Consider the following 17,652-nt stretch of genomic DNA (forward strand, 5'->3'; position numbering starts at 1 on the left):
AACTAAAGTGCAGTTTTGTGCTGCTATTTTCCCGCTCTGTACTCACAGCTATCTGAAGAGGAAGTTGCCTCCGGAAGCAGCACGTCCGAGCCCGCACTTCATGACTCTCCCGCGAAAAGCTCGCTCCGAGGAATTCCTCCCGAGAGCGGTGTCGCCCATTCGCGGCCCCAAGGGAAGGCCAGATTCACGGGTGGCGAAGTCCTGGTCTGGCGGACAGGAGCACAGCTTGAAGGATCGCGGCGAGAGAGAGGCGGAGGCGCCGGCCGACGGCGTGCCAAAGAGCCCGTGCGAAGCTCTGGGCAGGGCGCCACTCGTGCCGACGGTCAATCCCAAAATGAGGCCCATGAAGGGCTCGATGAAACCCAGCGAGCAAAGGGCCGTGCAGCCACTTAGGGCCGGTGGCTTGGGGAAAGCCCCCGAGCCGAGCAAAGATGACCTTGCGGAGCAGAAGCCGCAAGGGAAGAAGAAGGGGGATTCGCGCAAGCTGCTGCCGGGCGAGCGCAGGGGCGGCGACGGGAAGGCCTCCGCGGGGCCGTCCTTGCACAGGAAGCCTCCATCGGGGAGAAGTGGCCGACCGGTGGGGGTGTCGCCCGCCAGGCCGCCGCGTCCGTTTTCACAGAGCGTGGACAGACTGTGGGACGGCGGGTGTCGCGGCGAGTCCCGTGGCCCGGCCGCCCGCGCCGACGCCCTTGTCAAGTTAAGGTCCACGGGAAACCTGGCGGAGCCGATTGCCTCGTCGCCCCGCCGGGGGGTGAAGGTCGCCGGATCGCGCGTTATGGCGGCGGCGGTGTCGCTCACAGAGCTGCGCGACCCGGCGAGGAGCGAGCGGCTCATGGAGCCGGCGCGCGCGCTCACCGGCACAGCACGACTGTGCGCGCTCAAGGCGGCCATCTCCCTGGTGGAGCTGTCAAGTCTCCGCGACGCCCATGTTTCCCAAGAAGACCTTCGCCCTGTCGAGGATCTGGCACCGAGGCCGAGGCGGTGGCAGAGCGCCGATCCGCTGGAGAGCGACGTCCGATCGTCGGTCCTTCTGGAGGACGAGGAGGCACCTGACGACGGCACGGACGACGACAATGACGACGACGACGAATGTGATTTCTCCGACGACAGCCTCAACTCGGTGGACTCGCTGTCCTCGGCCTACTTGAGGGTGCTCGAGGAGCGGCTGCATGAAGAGGAGAGCGCCCTGTGCGCGGCAGAGCGCCACTCGTGGTCGTGCGACAGAGGCAGCGACAGTGAAGGGCCATTGTCGCCGGATTCGCTGCGCCATTCGAGCCGGGCGGTGCTGCCACCCCAGATGCGGGAGGGGCCGCGGGTGCGCACCTCATCCCTTCCAGACTGCTTCACGGAGCTGGTCGATTTTGAAGTCCCTCACTCGCCGTACGCCCCTCTGACTGGGGATGGTGCTGACGGACAGCACGGAGATGTGCCCACAGAGTTTTACTGGACGCCGAAGCCGACGGAAGGACAAACGCCTCCATCCAGCTTGCTTGGTGACCGCGAGCACAATGCCGAGGTCGCTGATCGAGCCGCTCCAAGTCCCTCCTTGCCGGCTTTAGCGGCACAGCAACATCTCCATGGCCATGCCGATGCGGGTGTGAAGGAACGAGAGGATGGCTCTTCACGTGCGAAATATGAAATTGTTCGACAGCTGCCTGCAGATGCTGCGGAGTCGGAAATAATTGAGCCGTCCCCTTCAATGCTTTACGGGCAGACTGACGGCAGCTCTCGTGAAGGTGTAGTGGCCGTAGGCTCTGAGGCCAGTCTCTCTGAGCCAGTTTCAGCAGAGGACATTTCAGTTGCCGTAGATGCCATAGACGATGCAGATGTCGACGCCGACCGACCACGTGTAATGGTTGAGGTCCATGACCACCAAAGACCTATTGCCGAGTCATCTGAGACCATTTCGTTAGACTTACTTGAAACCAGCATTCCTCAATCAGACCCACCTAAAGGAAGTGACGCCTGTCGTTCTGCTCGAGCAGGGAGTGGCGCGCTTCTAGGAGGTGGCACAGGAAGTTGTGAAAGTTCAAAAGACAGCCTGCAAGGAGAAATTCCACTTGGCTTTGAAGAATCCAACGCAGGTGCCCGACGAGCCACGTCATCGCCAGGGCGCGCAGAACAAGGTGTGATTGAGAATGACAAATCTGCTGAGTGTGTTGCTTCAGGTGGTGGCGATGCTGCAACAGGAGGAGTTAACGTCACTGTACAGGAAGCAGATGTTCACGAGCCTGGGCCTAGGTTGGGCGATCAGCGTTTGAATGCGGACTCTCGTGAAGCCGCCGTGCCTCCCGCAAATCAACCAAGCGTACTCGCAGACGAAGGGGCATCAAATAACCCGCCGCCTTCAGATGAGACGGCACAAGGAGGTGACGACTCAGCTGTGGCCGTGAGAGGAGAGGTGAGACCGGGCCAGAAAGAAGTTGACAGCACAGCCCAGCCAAGCGCAGACTTGGATGTTCCCCACCACAACATATCTCCCAACGAATCAAGTGAAACTGACTCGTCTCCTGCAACTTCGCAACAAACAATCGATTTGGGGTCTGCTGAAGTGGCGTGTTTTGTACTCTCAGAAACTATAGCTGAGGCTGATAGTCCAAGACCGGAATCGGCAGTTGTTGCGGAGGTGATAGAAAAGTCGACTGCAATGGCGAAAGGTGAAGAAGGGGAAGAGGGGACGGTGAATTATCAGCATCTGGTTTCAGAAGTGAGTCTTCCACAGCAGTGTAAGTCTGATGGAGGTGAAAACGCTGGGCTGGCAGTAAAAGAAACGGATACTGCTGTTACCCACTCGGTGGCAGAAGTAGAGATTGCTCAACAGGAGGAGGCCGGTGAGAAAGCTCACGGAGACTTAAAGTGTTCACCTGAGTTGAGTAATCTCACAGATTCAGGAGATGTCGGTCCAGACCATCCGAGTGAATCGCGAACGTGCGTGCCTTCGCCTGGAAGCAAATCTGTGTTTTGCGTGGATCCTGAGCAAAATGTTACACCTCGAGGAGACGTGACAGATGTCCAGGTGGCAGACTCTGACCTCGGAGGTGTTTCCCCAACTTATAGCATAAGATCTGTTGACAACCCTTCACAGGCCGAGAGCAATTTAAATTCTCAGGAGCTTTCCGAAAGCAGAGCACCACTCTCCACTGAAATCGAAAGTGAATTAATCAAGCTCAGCGAAGAAGATGGAGGGTTTATAAGCAGTTCAAATGTGACCGTAGACCAAGAGCTATCGTTGTCTGGCAAGGAATGTGTTACGAATAGTTACCAGGGTGTGGATGAGGATGTTGCCATGCAAGAAACTGTCCGAGACAATTTAAACGTTCTGCCCAACAGTCCTGTAGGAATTAGTGAAGGGCAGTGTGGCATGCAGCGTGATGAGATGAGTAATACTCATTACGATGCAGAGAGAAGCATGCACGTGGAAATCGCTAACCCTGAGGTTGAGAAAGCAGTTTTGGACAATAAATCAATTGCGGTCGGCAGTGAATTTAAAGAGGTTACTGCTCTGCGCAGTCTGCCTGAGCTCCACGATGAGACTTCGAATGTGTCATCAGATAAAGCGGACACCACGGAAAGCAGCATCAGTGACACACGAGCTGCAGGGAGTTTTGATCTGCCAGCGTTGGAAGCAGAGGATGTTCAGAACAACCGAAGATTTGCTCTTGATTCAGGTGTCCCACAATTTCAGTCAAGATCTCCTGAGATTGTCTCTGCCCGCATTAACACAACACGAACCATTGACTCTGACGTCTCAGAAATTGGACACAATGTTCCCTTAGAAAGGGCAATGGGTGGCTTAGAAGACCCAGCAGCAGCGGTTCCATCGGAGGAAATTTCTGTTGGTGGCACCATTACAACAGAGCCATCATGTGACATCACACATGAGAAGACAGCAGAGGATCTTCACGGTGTCCTACCATCAGGACTTGATTTGAGTTCCCAAGAACATCACGAGAGCAGCGATGCTGCAGTGCAGACATCCCGTACAGCAGCACCTCAAGCAAATGAATCTGATCCTGGTGAATGCAGTCACGCCATACTTTCAGAGCTGAACGCCAATGATTATAAAGACACGGACACTTTTCAATCTCGGAAATCTCTCGTTGAAACTACTGCAGTAGTAGTAGAGGGACCTAAAGTGACAGAGGAGGGGTTTGACAATGTTTTGGGTGGCGTCTCAGGAATGATTAATCTCGTGCGTCATGCTGCACTTTCGGAAAAGTCGATGGAAGATGGAGAAGACTCAGGAGCAGTTTCATCGGCGGCAACGATCAATAGTGATGCCATATCAGAGGATGAATTGCACGACACCACTTTACACATGGGGATCAATGCGAGTTGCCAAGGACAAAAAGAAAGTTGCATTGGCGTACACACACCCAACGATAGAGACACATACACACCCTTATCTGGAGCAATTCTCATTGAGGCCGCTGCAGTAGAGGAAGCTAAAGTGGCAAAGGGGGAGGTTGGCGATGCTTCGGGTGGCGTCTCAGGGATGATTCGTCTGGAGGATCAAGGAACTCTGAAAGATGATCACGGCAGGCTGGCGTCAACAGAGGATGTTACAGATGCCACTGGTGCGGGAGCACGAGATCTCGAAAATAAGCCAATGTCTCTGCCACAAACTCTTTACATCTACACGTGCCGTGAGCGTGAATGCCAGTTACTTGAACATGGCGATTCGCAAGACTCGTCTCTTAAATCTGAGACGAGGGTTGTGCATGATGAGGCCCCAATCGACACTGGTGCAACGGAACAAGAAACCAAAGCAACAGCTGAGCAAGTGATCGCGTGTGTTTTGGGTATTGGCGAGGAATCAGCTATATTGCGACGAATTGAAGCCAACGGAGGTGAACTCCCGGCATCAGATCCAGCAGGTGAAGTGCTCGTCCTTGCCCATATGGTAACGGAAGCGGACGTTTCCCACCAGAAGGCGAAGGGAGAATTTAACTCGGGACAGAGGTCGGGTTTCAAATTGACAAACGCCTCATTGTCAACGGAATTCGTCAGCTCATGTCACGCAGATAACTCGCAGATTCGCGAGCTTGTTTCCTTGTCAGTAGGCCGCGTGTCACCTTTAGAATGCGCGACGGAAGATGGAGAGGAAATAAATGATACTGTACAAGAGGAACCACCAACTGAGTCGGCTTCAGTAAAACGCGCTCATGAACCGGCAGACGAGGAGGGCGTATGTGACACTGGCACAGCGACGGTTCATTCAGAACATCACGCAGAGCACCGAAGCGATAAGGATTCTGGAATGGTGTTAATGGAAGACCCTGTTGTTGGGAGCAACATGATAGCACAAACAGATGACGATGCGCAACTTGAAACAGTCAAACAAAGTCTTGACCTTGACACGGGCAGCCCCCAACTACAGGAAGAGCCCCTTGGAATTTGGCTGACATCTCAATCAGATGGATCTCAACTGCTTGCAGTTGCTACTTATGAAGAAATGCCTTCTCTGTCTTTAGCAGCCACGGCAGAAGCTTTAAAAGAAAATGACACTTCAAAAGAAGATGTCATGGCTACCACGGTAGGTGTAGCAGAAGTAAGTGAGATATCAGACACGGAGGTGGTAATAGCAGATGTAGACGTGGACACAGTAACGACACGTTCAGAACATCTCACTGCTGATGAAGATGAAGATGCTGGCGCGGTTCCGACAGAGGATGACATTGCTGCTAATGGTGCATTTTCAGAATCAGACAGTATTCCTCAACATGAGGCATCCGAAGGATTTCACAACTACCAGAACCAAGATCGTGAGCCAATTTCATCACCGGCAGGGTGTGTATCATTTGTAGCATCTGCAACAGAAGATGAAGAGAAAATAGAAGAGGAACCACCAATTGATGCTGTCTCAGTGAAACATGGTCACAAATCAACTGACAAGGAGAAGATATTGAATACTGCTGTAGAAACAGTATATTCAGAACAACACGCAGAACACCGTAGCGATGATGATTCTGGGACGGTCTTAACGGAAGACCATGTTGTTGGTAGCAACGTGATAACAAAAATAGACGACGCCACGCAACTTGGGACAACAGAAGACACCAATTTCAACCAAAGCACTGGCCTTGACACAGATAGCCTCCAACTTCTGGAAGAGTCCCATGGAATTTGCCCGACATCTCAATCAGATGACTCTCAACTGCTTGCAGCTGCTACTTCCGAGGAAACATATTTGCTGTCTTTAGCAGCCACGACAGAAGCTTTGAAAGAAAACGCCGCTTCAAAAGATGACGTCACGGCTACCACCATAGGTGTAGCAGAAGCAAGTGAGACATTAAAGATGGAGGTGGCAACAGCTGATATAGACGTGGACACAGAAACGATGCATTCAGAACATCTCACCGCTGATAAAGATGAAGACACTGGGATGGTTCAGACAGAGGATGACATTCCTGCTCATGGTGTACTTTCAAAATCAGACAGTATTCCTCAACATGAGACATCTGAAGGACTTGATAACTACCAGAACGAAGATCGTGAGCTAATTTTTTCACCAGTAGGGCATGTGTCATATGCATCATTTGTAGATTCTGCAGCAGAAGATGAAGAGATTATGAAAGAGGAATCAGCAACTGATTTTGTCTCAGTGAAGCACATTCATGAATCAGCAGACGAGGAGAAAACATATAATACTGCCGTGGAAGCAGTATATTCAGAACAGCACGCAGAACACCATGGTGATGATGATTCTCGAACGGTGTTCACGGAAGACCCTGTTGTTGTTGGGAGGAACGTGATAACACTAACAGACGATGCCACACAACTTGGGACAGCGGAAGACACCGATGTCAAGAAAAGCCTTGGCCTTGACACCGGCATCCCCCAACTTCAGGAAGAACGTCTTAGATTTTTTCTGACATCTCAATCAGATGAACCTCAATCAGATGAACCTCAACTGCTTGCAGTTGCTCCTTATGAAAAAGCGGCTTCTTTGTTATCAGCCATGGCAGGTATAGCAGAAGCAAGTGAGACATCAGACATTGAGGTGGCAACAGCTGATGTAGACATGGACAGCGTAACCACACGTTCAGAACATCTCACCACTGATAAAGATAAAGACACTGGGATGGTTCAGACAGAGGATGACATTTCTGTTCATGGTACACTTTCAGAATTGGACAGTATTCCTCAACGTGAGCCATCCGAAGGACTTCATAACTACCAGAACCAACATCGTGAGATAATTTCATCACCGACAGGATGTGTGTCATTTGTAGCAGCTGTAACAGAAGATGAAGAGATAATTAAAGAGGAACCACCAATTGATGCTGTCTCAGTGAAACCTGCTCACGAATTAGCTGACAAGGAGAAGATATTTAATACTGCTGTGGAAACAGTATATTCAGAACAACATGCGGAACACCATAGCGATGAGGATTCTGTGACCGTGTTAATGGAAGACCATGTTAGGAGCAACGTGATAACACAAAGAGATGATGCCACGCAACTTGGGACAGCAGAAGACACCGATTTCAACCAACGCCTTGGCCTTGACACAGGCAGCCCCCAACTTCAGATAGAGTACTTTGGAATATGCCCAACTTCTCAATCAGATGAATCTCAACTGCTTGCAGCTGCTACTTCTGAGGAAACATATTTGCTGTCTTTAGCAAGCACATCAGAAGTTTTAAAAGAAAACGCTGCTTTAAAAGAAGACTTCATGGCTACCACCGTAGGTGTATCAGAAGCAAGTGAGATATCAGACATGGAGGTGACAACAGATGATGTAGACGTGGACACAGAAACGACATGTTCAGAAAATATCATCGCTGATAAAGATGAAGTTGCTGGGATGATTGTAGCATCTCCAACAGAAGATGAAGATAATATTAAAGAGGAACCACCAGTTGATTCTATCTCAGTGAAAGAAACTCGCGAATTAGCTGACGTGGAGAAAACATTTAATACTGCTGAACAACGTAGCGATGACGATTCTGGAATGGTGTTAACGGAAGACCCTGAGGCATCTGAAGGACTTCAGAACTACCAAAACGATGGTCTTCACTTCGACAACCCACAATCTCAGACCCACCCCGTTGAAACCTGCCAGCCCCACTGCAGTGAATCGCCAGCACCAGATTCTCATTCGGTGGAAAGAGCAAAGGCTCCATCATCGGAAGGTGCAATGGAGGATGACGAAAACGCGAAGGCGATCGTTGGCATTAGCGTCGAGGTGTTTGGCGATGGCACAACAGAAACCGGCGACGTGAACAATCGTGAGACGGCGTGTGGCAATCGTGGCTACGGTGTAGAGTGCGGCGGGCTACCGCCGCACACAGATTCTCTTGGGCTTTCTGCGCCGCGTTCATCGGCGCATCGAATGCGAGATGGCAACGTTGCGCGCAGTCTGACTGAAGACGCCATCGCTGAAAACGAAGAAGCAGAGCCGCTCGCCGGCGGCGAGGCTCGAGTCGGCTTCACCGTAGAAGAAAATGTAGCGGCAGACGGTGAGCGAGGCGTGCGCCTGATACTCGTGTACGCGACCGAGTGTGAGAACCCAGAGGTTAAGGAGTGTGAGGAAATAGTAATCCAGCATGGGACGGCGACGAGAGTGATGCCCGACCTGGAGGGTGTTTCTTCGCTGCACCACGCAGAATCTGTCATTGTCCTGCTTCAGCCCGAGAGCGCTGCGGGTCATCCGCCTGCTCCTTCTGAAGGCAAAACACAATCTCTTGGGCTTTCAGTAGCGCTTTCACCAGAATGCCAATCAGAAGACCGCGGTGCTGTGCACGGCGTGAGCCCGGAACTTACCGCCGAAGGCAATGGGGAAGCTGAGCTGCTCGCTCCTGGCGATGAGAAAGGCCGGGTCATTTTCACCGCCGTCGCGAAAGAAAATGCGGGGACGGACGATGAGTCACACGCACGCTCGGCACTGATGCTCGCTGCCGAGTGTGAGAACGCGGGGGTTGAAGGGCGTGGGGAAATAGTGGTCCAGGGTGGGACTGCGATGAGAGCGACATCCGACCCGGAGACCGCGTTTGCACGACAGTCTGCAACCCGACCTCAGCCTGAGATCACAGACATTTGCTCACCTGCTCCTCCCGACGGCAAAACACAATCCCCCGTTGAAATTACGATCCACATTGAGCCGCCTGCCTCATCACGACAGGAAACGGGGAGGCCAGGGAGTTCTTCGGGCTTGACCGTGAATGCACAGCTACCATCGCCTCACGAGGACAGTGGAGTCTGCGATGAGTTCGGTGTGATCAGTGTGGGGAGCACCGAGATGCAAAGTGACCAAAGTGGGCACGTGGATCATCGGACGGATGTTGAAGCAAAGGTCGGCAAGATCTCGCAGTCATCGAGGAAGGCTCGGTACCACCTTGCTATCCATCACAAGCTGGAGACAACGCAGAGCCGTAAGGACAGCGGGTACACCTCCTCTGAAACGCTGCTGGAGAGCCCGGAATGTGGGCCTCACCGAGCCCTCATTGGCACCGGCGAACACAAACATGGGTCAAAAGGCCGAGGCGAGGACGAGGAATCGAGACATCTGGACCAAAAACCGTCGCTGCCCGCGGTCGGCCCGGAAGTGTTGTCGCTCGACAGCACCAAACAATCTGAGTGCAGCATCTACGTTGTCGCGGTTCCGCCCGAGCCTCGTGGCGTTTATTGCTCCCGCTTCGACGATCCCCGCAAAGGGACGAGCGTGGCGCCAGAGCTGCCACACGTCGTCGCGAGGGGGGTGCTCAAAAAGGCCCCCTCCATGCACGAGCCACAGGTGGCCTCCAGCGCAACCGCGGGGGACGGCGTTTGGGAGCGAGGTCTGCAGACGGTGCCGGAGGAGTTCGAGCACACGGTGGACGGCATAGACGGGGATGGCGGTGGCGGCTACTATGACGACGATGCAGCCAGCCCCCTTTTTTCCCAGTGCTCGTTCGACCTGAACGACGACTGCGTGCTTTCGCTGTCGTCTGCGAGTGACCTCCGGGGCGGACGTCACGCGTTCACCGCGGGGTACGACCTCGCCGGAGAGGTCGACCATGGACACGGGTTCGCGGCGGTGAGCGGGGACGAGGAAGACACGCCGAGAGGTTCCGAATACTCGGTGGATTCCTTTCACACGGCGTCCTCAACGGCGGGGGGTGGCGACGGGGCCAGCGAACGAGAGGAGGAGTCGGAGGCGGCGGGGGGAAGCGATTTTCTGGACAAGAGACTCTCGCCGGCGATGACGGCCGCCTTCAAGAAAGCTTTTCATGCCATGTTCGGGATGCAGAGCATCTCGTTTGACGATGTCGTCGAGGAAGTAGACGGCGCGAGAGTCGCCGGCGACGCAGTCCTCGCGAGTAAACTGGCCAAAGGGACAGACTCCTCCGGCGATGATAAACGACTGAGGCCCGAAGAGGAAGAGGAGGAGGGCTCTTTTGCCATTGTTGACACGGAGGGCAACGCCGAGTTCTTGGACGAAGGGGTAGATACGCAGACCATAATCGTTGGTGTAGAAACGCAGCACATTTACTCAGCAGAGAGTGAAAAACGCATTTCTTCAGAGCACGTCGACCTTAAGCGTGATAATTCGATGGAAGTTATTGAATATCCATATGATGGGGAAGATGACCTAGATAGCACCCCCGGATCAGAAATTGGATTTTCCCATGGTGAAGCAAGGCACCCATCGGAGATGGATCTCCATGTGGAATACTGCACTGATTGTTCTGAGCAAATTGACACAGAAGCAGCACAATTTCATGACGGCGTCAGTGAAGGGCATGTTGATAAATCAAGCTTTTTACTGGACCTTAGCCTGCTCCAACCTCAGGGTAATGAAGATGAGAATGTATCGGATGGAACAGAAGATGATGTGACCTCGACATCTTCAGTGCAAGCTCTTAATTTGTGCGGCCTCAAAGACAACATTTCCCACGTTCCCAAGCCCCACGAAGTCGCTGATGGAGATCTTGACTTGAACCAAAAGCAGAATTCTGCAGGAGGCGAAAACGTACATCATGCAGATTTCGCCGGCGCAGACGGCCAACGCTACGTCACCCGTGAATCCCGTCAGCAGGAAAACGCGGCAATGATCGGCACCGCTGAAGCGCGAGGGGCCCAGCGTTTACCATCGCCAGTCCCGGTGGACGAGCAGGAAGGAGTCCAGTTTTCACGACGAGTCTCAGGCTCCGAGGACCCCGGCGATAAAAGTCCCGACGTGGGTGGGGAAGTTACACCAGTGGACAACTTGCCGAGCGGCGAAAATGTTGACGCGCTTCCAAAGAGCCTGCCCTTGTCTCCCGAGGAGAGTGAAGATAGTTTCATAATTTGCGATGATGGTGCCGACGGTGAAACTGCGAGTTGCGGGTGTGAAGCGGTCGCAGGAGACCTCTGTTTTCCATTTGAGAATGCTGAGGTTCACGTCGACGAAGGGCAGCGGCAGAGAACGGGAAAGCTTGTGGCAGATTCAGATCGTCCACCGTCCAGTGAAGCTCAATCGCGACCAGACGCAGTGCAGCTGGCAGGGAGCACCGAAGTGGTCGGAAGCTTGGCCGGCGCTGTTGATGATGCAGATGGCAGTGGTAGCAGAAACGACACCGCCATTCCATCACAAGGGCCTGCAGGAAGCGACGGCAAGGATGGCGGTGGTCTCACAGAGGGGGAAACGTCTGCTCTGGCGTTCAGCGACGAAACTCAGGGTGGCCGTGCCTCCGATGGTGTTGCAGTACAGCCGGATGAAGAGTTTAATGCTGCTTCCGATGGGGGTCCTGGATCGGCCTGTGTGTTTACAGATGGCGGGGTCAAGCCTGCGAGTCCACACCTTTCACCGACGGCAAAACAAGAGCAGTGTCGTACAATTAACATTTCTCTAGAGGAATCAGCCTTGAAGAGGGTGCAGGAGGCCGATGATCAATCCATCAACACAGCCCGACAGGAGCCTTTTTCAGATCCCGAAGGAGAGGCTAATGCTAATGGGGAAAGGCAGCGAGAGATGTTGCCCATCAAAGGAACTCGAGGTGTCTTGATGGAATCCATCATCACGAGCTCAGAGCGTGCGGATCAGCAATGCGCCGACGTGAAGCAAGAGCCGGGGGAAATTCTGCACGTTCATCCAAGAGACGAGGGAACAATTTTGGCACTGAGCGACGGCTCCGCTCGGACACTGGCGGCGGAATGGAGCTCGGACGTGGCGACAATCGCCACGCAAGCGCCATCGTTCGCGATCACGCCGGCCACGGCCGCACGGTCTCGCGCTGCCGAAGATCCTGCCGAAGATGCCGCTGGTGAACAAGAGCACCGAGGCTCCCAGGCCGAATGGCGGCTCGACATCATGGCGGACCCGCGGGACGAGGACTTCGCGTCGTCCTCAGGGGAGCTCACGCCCGCCAAGCGAGAGCAGCTGCGCCACCTACTGGAGCAGGCCATCGGGCACCACCAGGGGAGGGCCATCGACCGTGAAGAAAGCCCGGCCCGGAAGGAGGAGGAAGATGACGAAGGACGCAGCTCCTCCCTTCCCCTCCCACGCCGGACGGGCGGGCGGTTGTCAAGCAGCCGCAGTGTAACGGCCGACTCGTCGATCGACATCTTAAGCGACGTCGAGATGGTCCCTGCTTTGGTTAGCGCGCCGGAAGACATCGCGGTGAATGCGGGCGGCGCCAGTCCCACTTCGGCCGTGAGAGCCACCGGCGGCGGTGGCGAGGATGCGAATGCGGGCGCTTCGACGGTCGAAGTTGGGGGCCTCTGCCCTGACGGGTGTGTGGCAGGCGGCGACTCGGGCAGCGAGACCATGCGGAGCTCAGCGGCAAGCCGAAGCGGTGGCCTTCTCTCCACAGAAAGCAGCGAGAACGATGGAGGGGTGCGGGGGCTGTCGGTAGGATGTCACCGTCTACCGGACGATGATGCTGGCGGCACGGCCTGGCCCGTCAAGCAGGCGAGGCGGAACCGCGCCTCCGAGTCGACGTCGTCCAGTGAGGAGGTCAGGAAGGAGCCGCAAGTCCACAGGAGAAGGCCGTTCTCCGGGCCTCACCACAGGCCCTCCCACGCGGAGTGTTCGCTGGTGGCACGGCCGCGCGCAGATGCGGTGCTCACGGGCCACGCGGGCCAGGCCGGCGGCAACCGTGAAACCGCCGCGCCCATCGCTGCGGCTCGCGCGTCATATGACAGTGCGATGGAGCATCCGAGATTCGGCAAGAGGCATCAGGACGAGTCGAAGCCGCCTTCGGTGCTGAAACAGCGACCGAGGTCAGCCGACGCAAAGGGCAAAGGGAAATTCCATACCAAGAGCTCCAGACCGAGATCTGCCGAGGCATCCAGGTGCTGCATTCTGCCTGACGGACACGAGGAACGAGCGCTGGGCATCGGGCATCCTCTCGACTACCTTCTGTCGGCGTATCCCCAGGTGTCCGAAGGCTCACCCGTGGGCGGTGAATGGTTGAAACGGAGGTCGTACTTGTTTTCAGAGAGTGGGGACGAGATGATCGTGACGCCAGTGTTTGAGCCGAGACTCCACTCGGTGGTGTCCAGCACCTCGGAAGAAGAAGACGGCAGCACAGAGGCTTTCTGCCAACACGCGCAACCAAAGTTCGGCACGGGGCCAAGGTCCTGTCAAACAGATGGTACGGCAGATGTGAGTCTGACAAGCGAGTCACAGGGAGAGAACGGAAACCAGCAGCAGCAGCTTGTTGAAGGCAGTGCCACGCCGAGTCAGACAGCAGGAGATGGTCACATGACACATAGTCAGGCGACTGTACCAGTGAAAGAGCAATCGCCCGCAGAAGCAACCGGCGGCGCTAACGGCCAAACGGTCGTGGGTGGCGCGGTTTCGAGCGGCGGCGTTGACGATGCCCAGCGCTCTGCAGGCAACGATCTCGGTGAGGAATGCGGCCAGCAAGCCGTGACCTTTGTGCCGAGTGACGTCAACCCGTTCGGCCAGCGGTGGCAGGAGGAGCAGCGCGGAAGGCGCAGCGCCGGTCGCAGGCGCGCGTTGTTCGGCAGCTCCTCGGAGGTCACCGCCGCGGGCCGGGACCTCGGGGAGGGAGCCGTGCAACGCTACCGCAGCTCCAGTGTGGACAACGACCTTAACGGCACGGGCCTGCCCTTTGATTCTCACCTGAGCTCGTACGCCGTGAACCGGGGTGAGCCGTCAAGCAGTTCGGGGGGCAGCACGAGCTCCGGCTCAGGGGAGGTGTCCCGGGAACTGTTGAAAACCTTCGGGAGCGGTGACGAGGGGAGCTCGGACGGCGCCGCTTCGCGGCCGTGGCTTTGCAGCCCCGACGAGTTGCCCGAAGATCGTGGCCGCCGCAAGCACAAGTCTCGCTACGGGTTCTATGACCTCACCGCACCATCACGGCACGGCGGGTCGTCGACCGACGCGGTGACGCCGGCAGCGGACGCCGGGACCTCGGACTTCGTCGTCACGGTGGAGAGGTGCACGCAGACGAGGATCGCCGGCGCTGGCGTGACCGACGTCGGACTGGGAGGATGTCAACACACCGGGCCGTCACCTCTGCCACCTGCTGAACTCCTAGGCCGCCATCAGTGGAGAAGCCTTCACAATTTATCTCTCCACCTGTCACAGCTTCTGATCAACACCACTCATCTTCTGGGCAACATTGGCCTTCAGTCACCCCTGCTCAGCCCGTCCGAGTTAGTGGTGAATTCTGCTGACTCCTCGTCTCTCCGTCGCCCACCGAGAGCGAGCGACGCTGGCGCGACAACTCACGCGGATGTCGGTACACAGACGGACAAGTGCACTTCGCTTGACAGTCATGGAGACAGTGGTCGTGGTGGTAGCAGCAGCAGCATGTATGTGGGGGACCGGCAGCTGATACTCGCTGAGACGTCTCAGAACCAAACCTTCAGTGTCATCATCAAGGTGACGGGATCGGACGCGGAAACAGAGCCCCGTGACCCCACGACCTTCAGCGTGCGAGGCCGAGACTGGGTGAGCCGCCCACGAACGCCCGCGAGGGGAGTGGCGGAAAACGTGCCGGTGCCCGACCCCCGCTCAAGGATGCATGCAGACGCCATCGCAACCAAAGTCCTCGTCGACCGCTCCACATCGCCCATCTTGGTGGTCAGCGCAAACCAGCGGGGCTGTCCGGTTTCTCGAGAGCGGCAGGGACCAGGGATCGCCGGGGAGACCGATGGCTCCGTGGCCGCGCCTGCGGCAGATCCACGCCGGCAGCAGAGGCAGAGCGAGCCCGACGTGTTGCTCACCGAGCGTGTTTCGTCAGGCCGAGAGCCGAGGCAGTCTTCATCGCGCGGTATATCTGCTTCGCCCAACGACGAGACCGAATGGGACGCGTTGAGCCACAGCGTCGACGGCAGACCTGCCCGCAGCGCCGGTCGATGCACGGGCCACGTTTGTCAGCCGGACGCATTTGATCTGGAGCGGAAGGAGTCGCCGGTGATGAGGACGGAAGTCGGAGTAGAAGACGGCGGCGACGGCGGCAACGGCGGGTTCGAAGCGCGGCTCGAATTTCCTGCAGCGGATGATGGACGTTCTTCGGGTACTGCCGCCGTCGACGGAGAGCCGGGTCGAACGCGTCGTCACAGCGGGGCACCACCGCTCGCCGTTCCGCCGCGGCCGCCAGACGAGGAGGCAGAGAGGATGGCTGAAAGCGTTCTTTCCACGGGGTCTTGCGACACCGACGAGCTCCTCAATGCTCGGCCCATCGGCGCCTCTCCACCGCAGGAGCACGAGGCCGCAGACGCCGTGGAAGGGGGCGGCGCGAGCAGAGCCGAATCATTCAGCCCGTTGCCGTCAGACCTGCCACAGCACGACAAGTTTCACGGTTGGTCGGGCATCCAGGTGAGCCTGCTAGCAGGGCCGGCACAGTCGCCGGTTGATGGTGATGCGAATCCCATGATTGCGGAAGTGTACCGTGCTGAAAATGTTGCGGACTGTTCCGAAGAAGAGGCTCTGGGAAAGCCCGTTCCCCACGAGACTTCGTTGCACCTTAGCGAGCTTTCGTTGGGAACAAAGGTCACGATCGGGTCAGCTTTAGGTGCCAACGCTGATGCGACAATTCATGTTGATTCAGGCGAGCCACGTTGGGTGATCTGGACACCAGTTCCTCGGCACTCTGACGGCGAAGTCAAGCTTGCGCATTCGAATTTCAAACCGGAAGGTGATTCTGCAAGCCCTGTCATTTTAACTTGTCACAAACAAGAGACGCGCTCCTCCGATTCACCAAGTCCCATTCAGAGGGTGCCTCTGTCAGCCGGTGAAGAACCGCGGCTCGTGAACACAGAGCTCACGTGGTCGGGAGCTGGCAGTGACAAAGTAGGATCAAGTCCAGGATTCGAAATCTCGAAGCCCCCGTCCTCCAAATCTACCGACAAATCCGTCCAGAAGTTAAACGTGCCCGACGACAATCCGTCCAGTCAGCCAACCGCAGGGAAGATTGACGCTGCGCTTGAACGCGATGCGACACACCAGACGACATCGAGCACCGACCAACGCAACAACCATCAGCAGCACCACCACCAAGACAACAAATCAGCAACAGCGGAGAGGACAGAAGGCAGGGCCAAAGGGCTGGCGACACGGGGGGCAGACGTGGCCTGCGGGAAGCCGGCGGGCGGCGACGGCGGTGACGAGATGGCGGCGCGAGCCATGGAGCTGGAGGAGCTGAGGCGCGAGCGGAAGATGGTGCTGGCCACGCTGCTCTCAGCGGGGGGCGTCAGCCGTCGGCCACTCAGCGTCGAGCTGGCCGAGGCCAAACTCAACTACGCCCTGGGCGAGACGGACGCCATGCTGCGCGCGCTGGACGACGGGCCCCCCTCCGAGCGGGCGACGCGGCCCCCAACGGCGTCGGAGGAGCTCCTGCGCAGGTACGCCGCCCGAGTGTCCGGATGTTAACTACCTCGCCCGGTGTGCAGGAGGACATGGGTTCAATCCCAACTCCTGACGCCTGCTGTTTATTTGGAGTTTGCCTGTTCTGCCCGTGGTCCGCTTTTCCCCTCCACAATTAGAAACAGCATCACGCATTTGGCTTTGACTGATATTCATTCCCACGTGATGATAAGCCACTTCGTTGAGCTATCATTTGTGTCCAGGTCTATTTTGAATAAGAGCGGTATTAGCTCAGTGGGCCTCACCTGGTTAAAATAAAAATAGTTTAGTTTTATAGTTTAGCTTTTGCCCGTGATGTTTTACGTTTTCCAGCCAAGGTTAAACGTGTTGCAGTATTTGCGAGGAATAGTTCCGGAGATGCTCGTGAATTGCAAATTTTGCGGATAATGTTTCTAAAGCTTCGAGAAGTTCTTTCTCTGTATCTATCTTTCTCATTACTTTATCTCTCAACCCTTTCTTTCTCTGCCTCTCTCTCGATGCAGTCGTGTAGAATTCCAGATGCAATTCGCAGATAGCCGAAATATCGGATTGCAAGATTGTTATAACGAGGGAATACTGTAATACGTTACCTCTGTCTGCCAGCCTGATGACTGTATGTTTGCCTATCTGTCTGTAACAAGTGGGCATGGTGACTCTCAGGATGGTGTAATGTGAACAACATTTTTCTATAAAATCGTGTTGCTATCTAGGACTTACTCTACAGAAAACTGAACAAATTGATCAAAGCGCTGCCTCAAACCTGGAGGCATAACCTCGTACCAAATGGACCCTTGGTGTCCCATCTCTGCCGGCTGAGCTCGGCAAAGCCCTCTCAGACTGGGCCGCTATCCGAGCCCCGTGGTCTC

General features: G+C 55.9%; 1 protein-coding gene across 4 annotated transcripts in view; it reads left to right on the top strand.

The window, feature by feature from the left end:
• The window catches only part of LOC116943328 (uncharacterized), a 158,806-nt gene that overhangs the window by 123,761 nt on the left and 17,393 nt on the right, over positions 1 to 17,652 (top strand). For all 4 annotated transcript variants that reach the window (XM_032956122.2, XM_076067630.1, XM_032956123.2 and 1 more), the window contains one exon: positions 49 to 16,785. In XM_032956122.2, coding sequence (XP_032812013.2) covers positions 49 to 16,785 — 16,737 coding nt within the window. The remainder of the gene's footprint in view (positions 1 to 48; positions 16,786 to 17,652) is intronic.

Source organism: Petromyzon marinus, chromosome 17, assembly GCF_048934315.1.
Source record: "Petromyzon marinus isolate PM22_M1 ecotype Great Lakes invasive population chromosome 17, UKy_Petmar_22M1.pri1.0, whole genome shotgun sequence".
In the NCBI taxonomy this organism is placed as follows: domain Eukaryota; kingdom Metazoa; phylum Chordata; class Hyperoartia; order Petromyzontiformes; family Petromyzontidae; genus Petromyzon; species Petromyzon marinus.